The sequence below is a fragment of the Neodiprion fabricii genome, chromosome 7, assembly GCF_021155785.1.
Source record: "Neodiprion fabricii isolate iyNeoFabr1 chromosome 7, iyNeoFabr1.1, whole genome shotgun sequence".
Taxonomy (NCBI): Eukaryota; Metazoa; Arthropoda; class Insecta; order Hymenoptera; family Diprionidae; genus Neodiprion; species Neodiprion fabricii.
Window position 1 is genome coordinate 4,404,501 of NC_060245.1, and position 18,870 is coordinate 4,423,370.

Genomic DNA, 18,870 nt, shown 5'->3' on the forward strand with positions numbered 1-18,870 from the left:
GTCATTCTAAATGCGTTGTTGAACATAAGAGTATATAGTTAGTTGTACGAATAATTATTAAATTCTCTAGTTAGTCTAGCTATTTAAACCTGAGGATTCTGTGAAAATCAGCTATTACTTAGAATAATATAAATCTTCAAAAGATCGAGAGATCTTTTAATTTTTTATATTACTAGGAAAAATTCATTTCCTCCGTGTCGTTCAGTTATTCATACAAATGCGAATTAATTGCATAATTTACTATCAAATCCTGTCTCTTTCTTAAGTATTACACGAAATTTTTTTTTGTCAAGTATTATATTTATTGCTACCGACTGTGAGCTTCTTTGGCTGTGTTATGATTTGAATTTACTCACGAATTAACTTCATCAAAAATCACCAAATTTCATCACGGACATTTTCTATTATTAAAACACGGTCAACAAAAGCGTTTTCTAGTAAATTTTGGCATCAACTTCATAACAAAGACCTTCTCAATCTTGCCAAATTATTTCTCAACGTCACAATCCTAACGTTTATGAAATTCAAATTATACGTTTGTTTACTTTCAAGTCATAAAAAGATTGTATACCACTACAGCTAAGTTCAAGATCTACTATACCTAAATAAATTTATTGGCTGATTATTATTTTTGAATTGATTATCCTTAGTAATAAGTCAATTTTGTTAAATATATAAGCGAACTTTATTATTATTATTATTATTATTATTATTTATATGTATATATTATATTGTATAAAAAAGAAAACATACGTTTACGAAAATAACACAAGACTGGGCAGTGTTCTATTATACAGGTATATTGGTTGTGGAATAATTTGACTGCTTCAATGTACGCCTTCACCTATTCGCACTGTATACATCTGTTTACTCAGAGATGTACAACTAATTCCAAGGCATTCTATGCAAAATCACTCACATTTCAGTTTGGCAGTTTTTGAGAAACAGTGTGTCACCAAAATTGAAATCTGCCAATCGCTATGTTTCTAACACCGTTCAATATTTGGGAAAAGTACCTGCATGATATTTAGTTATGTTGGATCGAACAAGACGACACTAAAATAATAATTCAATATCATATGTTATCTACATTTAATGATCTGTAGTTGATTAAGCAAGGGATGTCCCTTCGCGATTGTAAAACTAAAATGAATTATTGTTTGTAAATGTTACATCTAGTTATTTTCTGTTTTTCATTTTTTTTTTTTTTTCTTCGTAACCAAATATTAATGTTAAATTTGTCTTTTAAGCAATACTGAACTTAATTTTCTTTCAATACTAACAGGACCACCATCCAATTATCACGTAATCAGTTTGGGCAGTTGGACAAAAGTATGAGCCGTTTCATATGAAAGTGGATCCTTGTATGAAAGTTTTTTATACTGGAATATGTATATAATATGGGTATTGATTTAAATAATTACTTTTTAGTATAAAATAGTTGACTACATTTATGTCAATATTATCCGCGCTATATACTTCGGAGAGTTTCATATCGTTACATCTGAATATTGGTTTCCGTCTTTGGAATTTTATCAGAATGGTAAGTAAAAGTTCATCTAAAAGTGAACAATGGTGAAAAATCGTTGACAACACATTAATGTAATTAGAACGAAAATAAATCACACTTTGTGTGTTTGACAGCATTATTTCGAAAAATTAAATTTAGATCAAAAATTATAATTTGTTACGCTTATCTGTTACAAGTCGCTTTATAATGTTCATAAAATTATTAAATAAACAACAAATTTTCAGGTCGTACGATTACGAACCATAAAATATGACCCATATATTTAAAGATATTCCTGCCAGCTTGACTGGAAACTTTTGTTTTGTTCTTTCAGAATTATTTGCTCGTTAAATTATTATATTAATAGCTGCTAACTGTGAAATGGACAAAGGACCAGACTCTAGACCTTGTATTCTTAACGAGGTTATTGTTGCTTGTTCTTTTTTTCTCAGATACAATGAGAAAACAAGAGATTTCTATGAAGGAAACGCTCTCCAATGAATTAAACTTCTTTTCAATTAAGTAAAAGCAACTCGGGAGAATTACAAAGCATACTTCAAAAAACGACAATCATTAAATCCCAACTAGAGTTTGATGAAAAGTGCAAGTGACATATAATTCTGTAATATGTTGCAAATTTTAATTTCTGAAATTAGGCATTTGAACAGCAAATTTTCGGAAAAAAAAAATCTAAATCAAACTTCAAGTTTTTTTTTTTTCATTTTAAATTACTATCACAGAAAATAAAGGATAAATTCACTGCGAAAGTAGAATCTAGAGCCTGATAAAGTGAGATGAATTGCTTCATATGCTACGTTACCAGGTGTAGCGTAATAGCTTCGATTTAGTTATATGGAATCCATGTACGGAAATTTCAAACCGCTTTACGTCTTACGTGGTTTATCCTAATCAAAAGAATAACTTTCACCGTTTCTAACGCACAATATATACAAATAATTAATTATACATGGTACATACATGGCGACTACCTTAACTCTTTAAGAATCATACTATAAACGTTATTCTCTTGTAAAAATAAAAATACTTCCTATTTGTACATGTACACGTTATACATACAATTTTATGAACAACTAAAGATTGGTATCAGATTCGGTGTACTGACCAACCGTGTACGCCACGACAGTTGCATGATCCAGTTTACCCGGTACCATTGAAATCTTTTCCAGCATTTTTTTACGCCGATTTCTTTGTTCCAATTTTGATAATTGGATCATGTGGCCATCTTTTTGCTGAGCATAATACAGATCTGGATCTTCTAGAATACGACGTTTTGCAGCTGTGATCCTCACCTAAAATACAATTGTAACAACTTGCTTCGAGAAATTTCAATTTTTATTTTGAAATTTGCCTCAATGTTTCATTCGACAAGGAAGGATTAAATCGATCGCTTAGAGTTGAGAAAGACTTCGATAACCGCTGTTCCTTTACAGTGGAATGGCGAAGTTTTCATTTTCAAGAGAATGATCTCAATTTGAAAATACTTAAAGTGACTCCTAAACTCTGGTATCATCAGCGATTTATTCGCTGAATTGTTAATAAACTTACCGCAAAATCGAGAAGTAATTCGCAAAGACGTCTGGCATTATCGCAAGGTGGTCCTTCCCCGGATACTCCACGCCTCAACAAATCCTCCATTCTTAAAAGAGTCAGTTCGTGCCTTTGATAAGCCTCAACGACAGGTAATCCACTGTTGCTACTACCGATCGAATCTGACCTTCTTAAATTTTCGGCAGACTTACGACGAGTTCTGGTCCTACTCTGGCCCTCATGCTTGACACTTTTGTCAGAACTTGCAGTGTTATTGGTAGGTAATATGGCAAATTTTCCCACTACTGGATCAAAGTTATCCGATATTCCATCGCTGGTTAAAAATACTATATCGCCTTTTTCCACCTCGGTCATAGACAAAGTCAGATTATTCAACTCTGGATTAGAACCGTCGACTGGACCCAAAGCTCCCAATGCGTCTCGCATATCTCGCATGCAGTGAATGTCGTGAGAGCCTTGCGTTATCTCCCTTACACCCGTTCGTCTGTAAAGAACACCATTTGAGTAGATGGAAGAACATTAATGTCGACATTGACAATCGATTCATTTCGTTTCATGCTTTAGAAGCAAAATAAATTTTCGTGACTAGTGGAACTTTTGTTTTTACCTGGAATAAACGTACGCCAAACTGTCGCCAACGTTGCACGTACACGCCACGTACCTTTCGGTACGACAATTTGACCCAGAGTTGGTACGCAGTAAGGGTAGTACAGCACATACTGTTAGAGTCGTGAGCATTCCTTGCTCCTGTAGAATGAGAGAATGCGCCGAGTGAAAAGAGCGTAACAAAGCCACGAACACGTCCCTAGTCGTAGTTACTCCACCGCCTGGTGCCGACGAGAAAAGAGCCTTGTTCAAGTATTCTATACTCCCGTGCACCGCTGCTCGAGCGGCAATGCTTGCTTTTGGGCCTGAAATAAAAAGTCAATGAGTCATAATTGTAAATAATTCTTGTTCGCTGTGTTGACATTCATGGATCATGAAGTATTTTGTCAAAATTATACCCCAGTTAACGCCATCAGCGAGACCCAAAACGGCTGCCTTTGGTCTAGCCGAGATACCAAAACAATCGGCAATTGGTTCTCCGTTATTGATATTTGTCGTTGGATTCTTCTCATACAGCGTGGTCGCCACTCCGTAGGCTAAATCGTGAGGCCTGAACCAGTCTGATACGCAAGCTATTTCACCGTCAGAAGTTGTTCCTAAACAGACATTTGGAAACCATTAGAATTTATTGACATCAATTTTTCAAATTTTGTCTTCTATTCAATTTACTGAACATCGCCAATGACATACTTTATGAAAATTTGAATATGGATATAAAGATGCTACGTTACTTGCATGGAAATGTTTATTTTTTGACTGGTCTACATTTGTTGGCACCCTTACTCCACCTCTTTGGATAATTATTTATAATTTGCCAAGTATCAAGAATATAACTACTACTTTAGAATTCTTGGATGTAATAAAGCTGCATCCCAAACAGAGAATAAGTAAGTTCAAATCGTAGATGTTGGAAATACATACGATTTTCCAAGAATTCTGCTTGATACTAGCAAATAATTCAAGTATACCGGTAAAGTCACTAAATGTGATTCAGGGCAGAATTTCTTAGCATTATCCGTCATCTGTATATATTATAATATGCACAGACTTTCATTAGAGTCATTTTAACTAAAAATCTAAGTCACAGAGTGAACTCATTGATGCTAGTTATTTACTTCTGTTACCCCTTTCATCTTTTAACAAATAATTTCTGGCTAGAGATTGCATGTCATCTGTATAAATAAAAACCCCCTTGGCAGCTTAAAACACTGATTGAAAGTATATGAACATCGCTGCTATTCCGGAGTAAATCGCATCACTAGATGTTTGGATTTTTAGGTGCTTCGGTTTTAAATTAACCGGGAAATATGCGTTCACACTGGATTTTGATGATTAATTTATTTCGTAATACCAATACCAATACTGTTTTCTTGATTCTTCCAATACTCTACGAATACAGCCCACTATTGTTTCATCATTGTCATTTTTCCATTCCCTGCATTCCGCAAGTTTTGTAAGTACCCTGGACTTGTGAATAAATGTATCTGTCCAAAAATATTACTAAACATGCAACTACTATGATTTCAGCCAGTATAAAAACATTCTAAGCATATCATTGGATGACAGCAAAATGAGTAAATCTACCCCGTCAGTATCAAAATTATCTACTCTACCTACATACTTACAAAGTATATGAAGTGATAGTTACGTAAAGCGCATAAAAATTTGTGCTTTAAATAATAAGTTTTATAACTATCGTGATAATAATAATGATACCAATAAAAGTAAATACTATTATCATGTCAAAGAGCACTAATGACGAAAATTATAAGAGGTTGCAATAATGGGCTTATTAATGATCCATTAGCATATCGAAGGTTTCCAGCACATGCAAATAATGCGAGGATAAACACCTTTTTTTGCCTTTCGAAACGGAGCTGGAGCACTTTTTGATTTCCTCAATGGATTCATCTCAGAAGCAAACTCAGACGGTGGTGGAATTATGTCGTTTTTGAAATTCCCTTCCTTGGAAGCATCCGCAATATCATTGCTTATATTTGCATCATTGAATTGCATACCATTGTCATTCAGACTATCGTCAAAGCTTACATTTGCCTGTTTGGTAGGTACAAATGTACTTTCTGGTATGAAACTGGTCGTTTCAAATGTAAAGTGTTCTTTGGATGTGAGACTGAACTGAAAATTGTCCAACTTTTCTTTGATTTTAGCATCATAATCAAACGTATCTTCTAATTTGGAGGTTGAATCTTCAGCGACCATAACATCCGTTACTAAATTATCAATATTCTGCCTAGGCAGTCCTATGACTCCCACATCAGATTGATCTCTCGATGTTGTATAATCTTTGCAGTCATCGTCCAACAAATCAGTCTGTTCGTTATTGCAATTGGATTCCAAACTATCCAACAAGTTTTCATTAGAATACTTGGAATCTGGATCATATAACTTTCCAGCGGCACGAATTTTAATCGAACTGTTGTCGATGGGACAAGACGGGGAATCACTTGGGCGAATCATAAACCATCGATCGTGAGCCACAGAGAATATACAGTCCATCGATGTATTTACTGTATTCAATACATGCAATGCTCTTATCAAAATGTATAAAAGCTTTCCCCTATTTCTCCGATACAGATAACTTACAATGTAATACGAATAGTTCATTTTACCACGCTATATGATACCAAAAATAAAAGCAAACGTGAACTCGCCAAATAATTTTAAAAGAATTCATAAATTTATTTGTGAGTGTTCAATCTTGCTTTTGAATATATCTGATGTTTCGTTACATACCAGTTCTTTCATGGTCGGACTGTTCCAAAATATCAATGTAGTCAACGTCTGGATCGCTGATACTTAAATGCCGCTGCTTCAAGTTTACCGTGGTCAAACCCAGATCTGGGCCTGTTAAAGCTGCAAATACTTCCTCCCCATTATCCAAGGTACATAATGGATACGATGGTAGCTCCTCCGGATTACGCCCATGCAGTATTACTGGACCCTCCATCTTAATCTCCAATCTGCATAAATAAGAATAATTGTCATGATAATTTCATATTTCATCCAATATGCCTGGTCTAATCTTATTAATAAAATTCCTAAAATCACAATATGAGATCAATTAGAAAGACTAGTAGGGATTGAAATTGAAATACTTATACAAGATTATTATAAACATTCATATTCGAACTATCCCAACTTTTCCACGTTTTTTAGTTCAAACAGTAACTTTCTGTTCGTTGAATTTTGATTCTAAATATACACTTGTTGAAAAAAATACATCTAAAATAATTTCCATGCCGTTTAATTGATTATACACCAATTCATGAAATTTTGTTATCAATATCATAAAGCAGTGTATAAAGCTCTATGAATCATAACGTAAACAAAATCTATCTTGATACAATTCCCAAAAATCCAACAGTTCTTATCATAGTAGTTAAACTAGTATGTAAAAGATTATCAGTACTGAAAAAGAAACTTTAGATGTTTGACAAGATACATTGACGTTTGTTTTTTGTAGGTATGTACATTGTCAAAATTTTATAAATGATATAATTGGTAAGGTAGAAAATTATGGCAATTACACTATTTGTTATTTACAAGCAAAATCACGTGATTTTCAAGATATTTTGGCAACATTATACAGAGAAATGTAACAGCGGTAATTTAAATTAACGTTTCTATTCATACGACAATGTTTAACCATTGACCAATTGAATAATAACCCTAGCAGTAAGTAAACATTGTTGAATGATCCTCGGTGCTAAAAAAAAAAAATAGTTTTTTATACAAATGAGACGTCTTAAAGCCTGAAACTGTTTCAGGTGTGCAATTAAGGTGTGGTGACATTGAATTAAAGAACAATTTAAACAGAGTCAGCCAGTATTTCTCTACAAGTACATAACACTTGCATACCCTTATTGTTGCCAAACTTAAAAGAGACTCACAATGTTGTTGACAACATCAACAATTGCGTGTGAAAATAGTGTAAAAGAAATTAAAAAAAAAAAAATGAAAGAATGAAATAATTTGATTCAAATGTATATTGTGTTAAGTGATTGAATACACATACCCATTCAGGTATCGAGTAATGAAACAACCGCCAGGTAGGTCCTGAGGAACATTTCTAGGACTACGTGGAGAAGATTCACCGTGGCCGATATTCTCAACAGCAGCAGCAAGATTGCTGACAGACAGCTGACGCATAAATCCAGCAACGCGTTTTCGTAAACTCGGCATTTTAACAATCAAGGTGTTACTTCAGATTCCTTAAATCGAACAACTGACACATTTTATCACAACTTTTAATACTGTCAAATGGAAATAAGGAAGATATGCTGGACCAAAAGCATTTTTAAATCGCAACCAACTTGTGTCAGACACTTGTAGCAGCCATTTTGGAAAGAATGTCAAATCAACGATAGGTAGATAGGAAACGGAAAAGAGAACGACGAATTCACACTTCAGAAATTGGGATGGTTGAAGGTTGAATGGGACTTCGTTCGCGTGTTTCGGATTTTAACCCCTAGAGGCGCTGTATCGTAAACATCGTGATACAGTGCCCCTCCCCTCCCCGCCAGGCAGATATAGGTTGAATAAGCTGATTTACCCGTAATCCGGTACTTTCAGATAATCATATTTCTTTTTTACCGAAACGATTAAGCCATTATTTATTTTCTTCAAATTCTTTAAAATAGTTTTGAACCATTGAAATAGATGCAGATCTAAATTTGAATTAATTGAGTCCAATGCATCTCGAGCTGAAGTATTTTTCTACTTGCAAAATATTCTACATGTTTTAATTGTTTAGACTGCTGATCGTATCCCAAAAAATAAGACCCCGATTAACACGGTAAAAATCATATTAGAATGATCGGTGGAGTCAAAGAAATAAATGCAATATCTACGATTTTTAGCATTATGCATTATGAGATCGGTTTTGTACACGTACATTAGAAAACTTTAGCTTAAAGAATTTCTTTTTTTTTTTCGTTTTGTCATTTTCCAGATCTTAAGGATAATTGAGTAACTTCACTCAAATGCCTTATCATGCGGGTTAACATGTGTGAATAAATTATTTAATTATCGAAACACTAAAAGATTACTACGTTGTCATGTTTCCTTTTTCAAAGGTTCATTTTCATACGCCATTGGCAACCCAATACGGCCTTTAGCTGCGATTTTAACAGAATCCTGCCCTAACTTTTGTTCAAGTCCTTGCCAACTTCTGTTGAGTAAATAGTCAGCTCCTCCCTTTCCAATCGCAACAGTGCCAGCTGACTTTGACACCAATTTCCCCATGCCATTGACTGGAGATTCGTCGTTGGTTAAATTCCTGATAGATCCAGAAATTAGTGATACATCTGAGTCACTGGAAGTTTCAAGAGGTACATAATTAAGCCCCGTGGAAAGGATATGCCGAAAGTCCATGCAATATTGCGTTGAGAATGCTCTTGAAGCGTTGAACGCTATTTCCACTTCGAAAGGTGTTAACATTGGTTTGAAGAAATCTCTCGAATCGTATACAAGGTTTTCTGGACAAGCTATCACCACAAACGCATCTATCTATAATACAGAAAAGTTTCACCATTAAATAAGTGTAATCGTTTTGTGCAGATTGATTATCTGCAATCATCATATGGTAGTATGAAGAGTAGTAATTGAAGTCAGCTATATTTACCTCAGGGAAATTAGCCAATTTTGCTGGATTTGGTTTGCCAACGCATACAATGTAGCTCTTTTTATTTTTTCGTTTAAGTACGTTTTTTACTGCTGCAATAGATTCTAAGTAATTTTTTATGCCGAGCGTTGCCACCACTATACCGACAACACGAGCATCCTTCAATTTTTCGACTAGATATCTCCTTCTTTTAAGCCATATTGAATCACTTGCCGTAAAGTGAGCAATTTTGCTACCATCAAAATGGTACCAACTTTCAACCGCCATTCCTAAAGCTAAATTGTTCAAGGTTTTTCCATTTGGACCCAAAAAAATGGCCTTGTAGTCATTTATATTGTAACCAGCATCCAACTTGTAACTTCGGCCAAGAAAAATTTCACTGTCCACGTCACCGGAGTCTGTATACCTCGTGTTAGAGGAACAATTCAATTTGGTCAGAGTAAAATTTTTGTACGTAGATCTCAGAGTATTATAAATGCATTCTGTAAAAAAAAAGTGCAAATTTTTTAGTATAATATGCTAATAATTTTACAAAACTTTGGGAGCCTGTGAAATCAATAAATAAAAATATTTACCAGCTAGATGCGCGTAAGACACGTCATAGAAAAACAAAATCCTCTCCTCTTCCATTTGAAAATGTTGCTTGAACTCGGCAACAAATAATCGTATGTCAAGTTGTTGCTTAGGCAATATATGGAAGACTGGTAATCGGCTTGTAGGGTTGAGACAGGCGTGTCCAAAATGTACGATCCCATCTGCATTGACATGTTGTGCCGTAACTTCGTCTACGCAACAACTTCCGTACGACGAATCTCCCAAAATGTAGACATTCTTGTTTAATCGCTTTTCCAACCGTAAAGCTATCTCAACAGAATCTGGTAAAAGTGAATCCGGGAACTGCAGACATACCTGTAAATTGAAAGAACAAAAAAAATTTAATATATGAAGCAATGTTACTCTTATGAATGAATGTTCATGCAATTGGAATCAAATGATCATTGAAATCAGTAAGTTCATGTAAAATTAGTAACGTACAGCAAAATCTAATTGTTGAATTGATCAAGGAATTAGTTCGGACTATTGCTGTACTCTTGGATATTGCAATGATGGACAATTTTTGTTTATTTGAATTCAGTAACGCTTTATTGCATACGAGAGTTATCTCTACACCAAAGATGACACTCGGTTAATCTATTGACAAGTTTACCTCACCGCCGTACACAAACTTTTATCCTCAGCTTATCTCAGGAATAATTTACTCGTAAACAATCAAGCGTGACAGTGAGGAGCAAATAATTCTACCGAAGTTGTTGAATGATCGGACGGTGAATTAAATTTACAAAAGTGAATCACGAATTAACAGGTATTAATTCTCCACTGCCAACTGACCTTTCCAAGTGAATTATTGTTGATCCATTCCACACACATATCCAAATCATATTGAGAATCCAAATTTTCAGGAAGCGTTTTGGTAGGCAGACCATCGACTTCAGCGACCCGTTCAAAAACTGCCTGTTCATTGCTACTGAAATCTGCAGCTGGCATTTTGGATATAACTTATTGTGCAAAAGAATACGTGACACAGATTAAAACGACAATCTTGTCATTGATTTCATACGACTTAATATCGAAATCAGACCACATCACAATCTTCTCTGTATTGTTGCACAGATTTCAAAGTGCCAAATTACAAAATTTGACATTTGGTAAAAACAAACTGCATACGAATTAAGAATCACATGTGAAGTCACGCAAATTATCACTGCAGTTGTTTTTCCAGACTGCAGATGTAAAATTTCCTCACAATATTTGCGACACTAAACTTTCAATTGCTGGGGTCAAACGTTTCGATGCGTCTCGTATCGTACACCCGTACGAACACATGGTTGCGTATATTTCGCGGGGTACGTGAGCCGCAGTGCGATGACAATGGCCTCTCAGCATCTTTGACATCATGCGCAGTAACCAAGTTTAAGCTGAGCATAATCAGAGTTTGAGAAGCACTGACGGAATGCCACTCAACACACACGCCGTTGATTGAAGATATAATATCATCAGTCGTCGCACACGGTGCTTTCATGGAGACAACACGAGGAGCACGAACTCCAAGTAAACAGCTGCCTGAAATATCATGACACTGGCGTTTCGACACTTTGGTACAAAAGGAACACTGTAATAAATTCTGTCAATTCATCCATTTGAGTTCCTGCTCCTTGCATAGTCTCCATGGTTGCTTTATTCACTTTTCAGCATTGCCACACTATACTTCATGGTTGTATTCCTGTTTCAACTGGCGGCGTTGTTTGAAAATACGGTTTTGAAAGATGAACGAAATTACTGACGGTACTTGCAGTCGTTGACTTATTGCAGTAAATAATCATTAGATCATGACGGTTATCGCAAAAACGACACAAAACATTAATATTTTTGCTTTTCATTACATAAGAATCTCAATCTGATTTTATTCTCACTGGTAAAAACTGCGATTAACGGGGTCAATTTCGACGCTATTGTATATATGTATCTCGAATTTTTCAAAACGTACCTCAAAAGCATTAAAGGACATAATGAATGCAACAATAAAGAAATGGCATGATTTTTATGAATTTACTATTGCGATTTCGGAGAAATCATGCCATTTCTTTATTTTTCCATGACACTCATCATACAAATCGAATAAGGATAGTAACAATTTCAATTCAACATGTTTTTGTAGATGTTTTACAGGAAAAATCTTATTAAAATAAATAAATACATTTTGGCGAATCTAAACAACATATTGGTATATTATAGACAATCCAGCCGGAACAATGAGTCAGTGAAGCGATATGGTAAAAGCAAGTCTTTGTGTACAAAATGCAAATTGAAATTACGTGGAGGTTTCTGATAACCATTATACCCGTAATCCCATCTGACAATTTCGAATTGAAATTTTGGGCGGTGCAATTCATTCTTTAATCTGAAAATTGAGAATGTACATACAAAAATATGTAATGATGCGATAAACATAACAAAGTATGAAAAACAATTACAGGATAGCTCAAAATCAAAAATTTGAAGATACTTAAAAATATGTTGGATCAAAGGCGATGATTTATTTGCCTTAAAATTACCTCTGTAAAACGGACTTGAGTTTGTCACAGGTTGCCTGTGTAATTCCTTGAATTTCATATATAAGTAAAACCAGTTCACACGACTGTACTAGACTTTTGATGGGCAACACCAGGTCCCCGGTGGTATGATTACCAGTACCCAAGCTTTTGATATAAATTCTTCTAAGTTTGCGATTTTTTCCAAACATGGTAAATATCGTAGAAGTCTGGCCAAAGTTGTCTTGCTGAATTGAAAAGTCTTTCAAATTAAGACAATGGGCTAGCATTTGATATAGTTCATTTTTGTAGCAGCAGGCACCACGATGACCCAAATTTTCAAGCTTCAATTTCTCCAAATTTTTACACTGTTTTCCTATTTCAATAAGAAATTTACCACTCCTGATCGGCAGGTTTACCAGGTGCAAAGTTGTGAGGCTTGTCCAACCACTGATTAGATACAAAGCGGTTAAATCCCAATATTCGTTTTCTTTTAACGTACTGCAATAACAAACACGGAAAATATTTATTAAAGATTTTTCCAATTTCTAACGGTGTTACTTTCCACTTTGTCACCATATTCTCTAAATTTGCTTATACCTTGCGCTTAGTGTCAGGTCTGATACATGTGGAGTATTTTTTACGAGCTTTGCAAAAGATGAATTCAAGTCTGGTGTTTCTGCGTCATTAACGAGGGATGTACGTCTTTTTTTGAAGGCTACTTCGGTATGAAGATCGGTTTCCTTTTGACTTGTTACTGTAATTACGCAAGTATCGAATGTTGTCGAAGGTACTTTCCAAGTCAAAGTTTATAAGGAGATTCAACTACGTTAAAGACATTATTTTATGACATTTTTGCGACTCTGGAAGAATCTACAACGTTTTGGAAATGAGCAACTATTCATTGAGAAGAAAACTTAAAGAGAACTTATCGAACTCGTAAATAAAGATCAAATAACAAGCTGAAATTTGCAAAGGCACAATTGACATAAATATTCCATATCTTGTTTGTTCGAAACAGTTACAAGCCTATTGCTGCAGATGAAATTACATTAAAATCTAGTCAGTTTGGATAAAAGTAAACAATTCACCTTTGTGTTTTACTAGGTTACTTAGTATGAGTTTCGTCAGACATGGAAACGCTGATCCAACTAAATACACATCACATTCTGGTTCAATGTTGTGGCTCAAATATAAATACGAAATTTGATGCCTGGGATTTTTGAGCAGTTGCTGAAATACATATAATTTTATGAATTTTTCGAAACTGAGGTAAATTTTTCGAATTTATTTATTCATTAAACACAACTTTTGTTTCAAGTGTTGAACGAAAGTAAAGTAAAGTAAATAAGTAAGACAACTAAGTATCCTTAGTCGGTGACTCATGCACACCGGTTATTCCATACCTTAGCTTCGTTGATCTTCAACAAACACATATAGTCAAGCGTACAGTTGGATAAGCAGCAAAATTTTTCCAGGGCTTTGTGGCTGTTGGTGATTTCGACGACCTCTCTCAGTAAAAATTGAAAAAACAGACCACAGCCAACTTTCTGAAGAGATTGCGTAAAGGGGTTGAAATCCATGAGTACTTTTGCTCTAAGCTTCTGCGATACCTCAACATTTTTTTCTAAAAACATTTGTTCTCAGTGCCAACCATCATTGCACATATACGGCGGCATTTCTCCCAGTTCTATGCTGTAACACTTACCAAATGTAAAGACCCTTAGATTGATTCTGATACATTCAAGTCCATCAATGGTATCTGCGTCCCATGTTGAACAAGTAGTAACAGACCACAAAGGTTACTTTGAATGAGTCAGAATCGCTCTGAGGATCTTTACAAGATATTACAAGTACCGCGTTTAATTTCGACTGATTTTGGTAATTAAGCAATTTTAATTGAGAGCTTAATTTCGAACTGAAAACAAGCAAATTGGCTCTACAAGCCATCCATTGTTGCACTGTGTGTTATACTTGAAGTTTAGTGATTTTAACACCATTTTCGCTACAATTGTGTACATTTTTGATAACCTTCTATGTTTCGTGTTCATGGTCGAGTAACTTTTGATACTATAGAAAATACATCACTAATTGGAAAAAAGAAAAAAATTAACTGCATATTAAAATATGTCTCTTATTTTAACAATACTTTAATATAATACGCATACCAAAATAGAAGTGATGCGTATCCACAGCATCATAGGATTTGAATTCCATCCACTGTTCCGGATTTGGAAGCATATCGACAATGATTCTTCGCAAAAATTCTGTATCGCTTCCACAGCAAGCAGCTATTTGAAGATTTTCTAATTTTTTCGGCTCAGTTAACCAGGGGTCCCCTTCTCTGGGTAAAATATTTTCGTGTCTCTGTAATAATCGTAGCTCCCGCAACTGTTGACATAGTTCTAACGCATGAATCAGCGTTGTTTTGTATTTGACATCACACAATGTCATTGTTAATTTCGTTAGTCTATTGAATGGTAATTTCAACATTTCACAGCATTGTCTGTTGTCAATTAGCGATGTAGGCCAATCAATAGATAAAATTCTAAGGCACTTCATAGGTGTCAAAAAAATTGCCAGCTGCATAACATCTATGAATTTCAGTCCAATGATGTTGATCTCGACTAGATTTTTTGCTTTGCCAATAGTATTCAGCATATCTCCTGGTCTTGTATAGTACATGTTACTGACATTTATTTTAAGTATATGCTCGTACTTTTTCTTGCTATTAAAATATTGTTGCACGTCTGAAATCGAGTTTAGGTAGCCTTCTTCGGAAAAATCTAAGTGCCTGAAAATTAAGAAATATCGTCAAAATGCACACTAAGAAGTCTATCACTAATTTCAGTTTAAGCAGTGTAAGCAGTAGGACTTTTTTTCAAACCCTGCTTTTTACACTTTTGTGAAAGGGTAGTAGCGTTGTTTTTCGACAGTTAAATTATCATGTCATATTATTTGGATAGCTAAAGAAAGCATTGAAATTCAAATACTGCAGTGAACGGATTATAAATGTTTTCAATATACTATTTTATCATAACATCACAAACTGATATAATTTCAGTTGAATGCATCGTAGCCTAATAATAACATAATCCTGTATACACAGCGCAGTGGAAGAGTAGTATTTACCTCAACGATTTTTTTTCGTCGAATACAAGGCTATGGAATCGCTTGCATGATTTACTGAGCAGCAACATATCCCTAGCATTCAAGTATCCAATAATTTCCAACAATATCTCGTCCGGCATATCCAAAATGCCCCAAGTAATGGAACTGAAACATGAAGCATAATACAATATCAATGGATCGCGGTCACATGTGAGATTGCTTAAAACAGAAAATTGTTATTAAGCAATTGATTGTACTGTCTGTAAGGTTCTATTGTTATATCAATTGTTAGTATATACCTGTTACTCATTTTTATTCCTTTTACGCTTTTCAAGCTTCAGAGTACGTAGACTCGCACCATGTACATCCCATGTAAACAATGATCCTAACCTGACTTGACCTGACAATACTGATGTCAGATCATACGGATCATACGGAGGATAATGTGGCGAATCATTGGCGAATGGAAGAAAGGACCCATCATAATATATGTTCCTTTTTTCGGCTGCCAGTGCTTGTAACATGGCTGCTGATGGCGGCTTGTAGCATGCTGTTTATGCGTGTGAGTTGCATCACTGGAAAAAAGAACGATTCTATCAAAAAACGGATAGTGGCATTAAGTACCTGTTTTCACCGTCGGATAGAGCTAGCGTGTAAAGTCAATTTTCCTTGGTGATTCCCCGCTTAGAGTCTAGACGCCTTGTAGTTTAGCTATTGAAGTATTCTTGTACAAGCGGTGTGTAGATAAAAGCTATGTATATATGTATAGACATTGAAGTTATGAACGAACGTATGTAGTGGAATGAATACGAAGAGGTGAATCATGATCAGGAATTCATCACACGCGAATGAAGAAAAGACAATATTATTTCCATTGAATTGAAAAACAAAATAATAATAATGACTTTTTTCTTATACATCACGGGATCAAAAATTCATATAAATAGTGCGGTTTTATAATGCAGTCATACGCAATGCGTGCGGGAGGCGCTTGATGGTAACTGTTACAGCAACTTGTCAACCAACTTGACCAGATTTGACTTTAGTAAGGCAAACTATAGTAATGATAATAAATTCATGTCTAATGTTGGGTGGATCTCAGTTCTCGACACCATCGAAACGGATGGTAAAATTAAATATTTTTTTATTCTGGGACGATATAATATGGTACGATAGCGAACTTTGCACTGTAATATTCGAAAAGAAACCTGTGTACGGGATTTAGAAAATCTCTAGGATGATTGTATCAACTTCAAATTTATTAAAACTGAATGCATTACAATGTTCAAAACTTGTAGCTTACCATATATCGAGAGTATAAATCTGATACTGGGAGATACTAACGAAGCATTCTGGTCCTACCCGAAGGATAAAAAATTTAACAGTCGAAATATATTTATTTAATAATCAAAACTCGTTTCAGGTGAAGAAAAAAAAAGTGATAAAAAAAGATTTGTAAGTATTTTTCCATACCGATGGCCAAATTCTTCCATTTCTAATCGCTTAATTGTAGGGTTTTGTGAACTAAAAATCATGCAAGCAGTGATCAACGATTGTTTCAATTTTCCGACAAAGTAATCAGTGATTTGCAAATATGACGAAAGAAAAATGTATAACCAATTTTCTACATTTATAACATGAGAAATAATTAATTGAACGTTATGAGGTATCAAAAGAATGATTTGGACCACCTGTGTGAAAAAGTTTAACACTATTTTTATTTCGAAATAGTTTTTTGATGTCAAATAAAACTTGATTAGAAAATGAGTCGAATTTGGACTATGTTCATTGTTTTCTCTTCGAACTAGTAAATCCACAGGGATTGATACATGAAATTGGATTGAGATGGGAGCTTGGGATTTCAGCTTCAATGGAAAAAAATTATTGAGAAAAATTTTAGTCGATAGGAGCACCAAACTCCGAGAATGACTATCGAAGACCGGCCTAGTGTAGACATATCAGATCGGAGGGATGTTCGGAGGAGGTCTGAAAATAGGAGGGGATCGCACATAGTAGTGAGTAGATACTTTTTAGCCATGTGCAAGTACGAAAACACGTGACAGATAGAGGAACGAAATGAGAAGTATGAGGTTACGGCAAGAGTTGAAAGTGACAGTCCGGGAACGTGCCGGACGTGAAAGATATAAATTTGGAAGAACTTACATCATTATTATACTCGTTTCCACGCCACTGCAAGCAGTAGAGTATTCGGCGCGCTTTTTTTACCGTGGTATCCCCAGTAGGCCTAATCCACGAATAAGGAACTATATTTAACACTACGATTTTTAAAATTATTCTTATGAGAAATATTAACGCGATTTATCTGGGTCCGGCAAATAACCAGTCTCGGCCCACGTCCGCCCCAACACAGACTCTCCCCAGACGTCACGTTCCCGCGACTAGGACATTCAGTGAAAGTCCAAACGTACAACCCGCCGCCACCAGGGTGTCGAGACACCGCAGTGCACCAGCTTCGTCTCACCTACATAAGTACTGCTTCATTCCGGTACCCTGGCCGGGCATCGGAGCAGGTACGTATACAGAAGAGATATAGGCCTGGGATATGCCTACTGGCGTCACCATGCACAAGTACATGGTGAAACTTAGGGGTCGCCCAGAACGTCGTAACGTCTGGAACGACTCTACGGGTGCACGGCCTGCTTAGAGACGAAAGCGTGGGACAGGCGCAGTTTTCAACTAGAGATTCTTGCCACCTACGAGATGTTCGCAATTTTATTCCGAATAGAAGTCAACAGTTACAAGGTGTGATACCTGTTTGGAAGGTTCAGACTCCAAGTTTAAGGTGTGAGACGTGAAAGGTTCACACTCTTGTTTCGAGGTGCGGTCTCAAAATGTGAGAGGTATTCTCCGCTTCTCTTTCAAGGGTAAGCCGATCAGACGTATTCACTCCTTAATCATGGAGGAACCGATCAGGGGTTTGCGAATTTTCCGTGTTAACATTAGCGTTCTACTTTTTTCCTAACGTATCAGTCAGAACTGGTAAGCAGTTCGCACTTTGATTTCGAGGGGGAATCGCGGCAACGGGTCGAGACTCCATTTCGAGGTGTGGTACATAAAAGGTTCAGATTCCAATTTTAAGGTGTGAGACGTGAAAGGTTCACACTCTTGTTTCGAGGTGCGGTCTCAAAATGTGAGAGGTATTCTCCGCTTCTCTTTCAAGGGTAAGCCGATCAGACGTATTCACTCCTTAATCATGGAGGAACCGATCAGGGGTTTGCGAATTTTCCGTGTTAACATTAGCGTTCTACTTTTTTCCTAACGTATCAGTCAGAACTGGTAAGCAGTTCGCACTTTGATTTCGAGGGGGAATCGCGGCAACG

The 18,870-nt window shown here is 35.7% G+C and overlaps 3 protein-coding genes across 4 annotated transcripts; all 3 read right to left on the reverse strand.

The window, feature by feature from the left end:
- Positions 1 to 782: 782 nt before the first annotated feature.
- On the reverse strand, positions 783 to 8,417 carry LOC124185988 (PP2C-like domain-containing protein CG9801). 2 transcript variants are annotated; one of them, XM_046577273.1, is made up of 7 exons: positions 7,722 to 8,417; positions 6,440 to 6,666; positions 5,539 to 6,213; positions 4,084 to 4,281; positions 3,687 to 3,990; positions 3,077 to 3,563; positions 783 to 2,820 (listed from the first exon to the last, which is right to left on the reverse strand). In XM_046577273.1, exons 1-7 carry the CDS (start codon positions 7,886 to 7,888, stop codon positions 2,602 to 2,604), a joined length of 2,277 nt encoding a protein of 758 aa, XP_046433229.1. In that variant the 5' UTR covers positions 7,889 to 8,417; the 3' UTR covers positions 783 to 2,601. The 2 variants fall into 2 exon arrangements, with proteins under 2 accessions (XP_046433229.1, XP_046433230.1); XM_046577274.1 differs by lacking the exon at positions 5,539 to 6,213.
- A 136-nt stretch (positions 8,418 to 8,553) lies between these two features.
- Positions 8,554 to 11,567, reverse strand: LOC124185989 (2-(3-amino-3-carboxypropyl)histidine synthase subunit 2). Its single transcript, XM_046577275.1, has 4 exons — positions 10,719 to 11,567; positions 9,905 to 10,238; positions 9,330 to 9,811; positions 8,554 to 9,214 (listed from the first exon to the last, which is right to left on the reverse strand). The coding sequence occupies exons 1-4, from the start codon at positions 10,872 to 10,874 to the stop codon at positions 8,762 to 8,764; spliced, it is 1,425 nt and encodes a 474-aa protein (XP_046433231.1). The 5' UTR covers positions 10,875 to 11,567; the 3' UTR covers positions 8,554 to 8,761.
- Positions 11,568 to 12,024: 457 nt separating this feature from the next.
- On the reverse strand, positions 12,025 to 16,108 carry LOC124186484. The gene is made up of 8 exons (XM_046578238.1): positions 15,829 to 16,108; positions 15,551 to 15,694; positions 14,587 to 15,212; positions 13,825 to 14,045; positions 13,510 to 13,651; positions 13,019 to 13,175; positions 12,443 to 12,919; positions 12,025 to 12,288 (listed from the first exon to the last, which is right to left on the reverse strand). Exons 1-8 carry the CDS (start codon positions 15,837 to 15,839, stop codon positions 12,117 to 12,119), a joined length of 1,950 nt encoding a protein of 649 aa, XP_046434194.1. The 5' UTR covers positions 15,840 to 16,108; the 3' UTR covers positions 12,025 to 12,116.
- Positions 16,109 to 18,870: the final 2,762 nt, after the last annotated feature.

Excerpts from the sequence above, each read along its gene's own strand:
- LOC124185988 (XM_046577273.1), bottom strand. The coding sequence starts at position 7,888 with ATGCCGAGTTTACGAAAACGCGTTGCTGGATTTATGCGTCAGCTGTCT. Across the intron at positions 4,282-5,538 it reads GTTTCGAAAGGCAAAAAAAG|GAACAACTTCTGACGGTGAA; the intron begins GTGTTTATCCTC and ends ATGTCTGTTTAG. Across the intron at positions 2,821-3,076 it reads AATTACTTCTCGATTTTGCG|GTGAGGATCACAGCTGCAAA; the intron begins GTAAGTTTATTA and ends ATTGTATTTTAG.
- LOC124185989 (XM_046577275.1), bottom strand. The coding sequence starts at position 10,874 with ATGCCAGCTGCAGATTTCAGTAGCAATGAACAGGCAGTTTTTGAACGG. Across the intron at positions 10,239-10,718 it reads ACAATAATTCACTTGGAAAG|GTATGTCTGCAGTTCCCGGA; the intron begins GTCAGTTGGCAG and ends TTCAATTTACAG. Across the intron at positions 9,215-9,329 it reads AATTGGCTAATTTCCCTGAG|ATAGATGCGTTTGTGGTGAT; the intron begins GTAAATATAGCT and ends TCTGTATTATAG.
- LOC124186484 (XM_046578238.1), bottom strand. Across the intron at positions 14,046-14,586 it reads TACGCATCACTTCTATTTTG|AAAAAAATGTTGAGGTATCG; the intron begins GTATGCGTATTA and ends AAATGTTTTTAG. Across the intron at positions 12,289-12,442 it reads CTCAAGTCCGTTTTACAGAG|ATTAAAGAATGAATTGCACC; the intron begins GTAATTTTAAGG and ends CTCAATTTTCAG.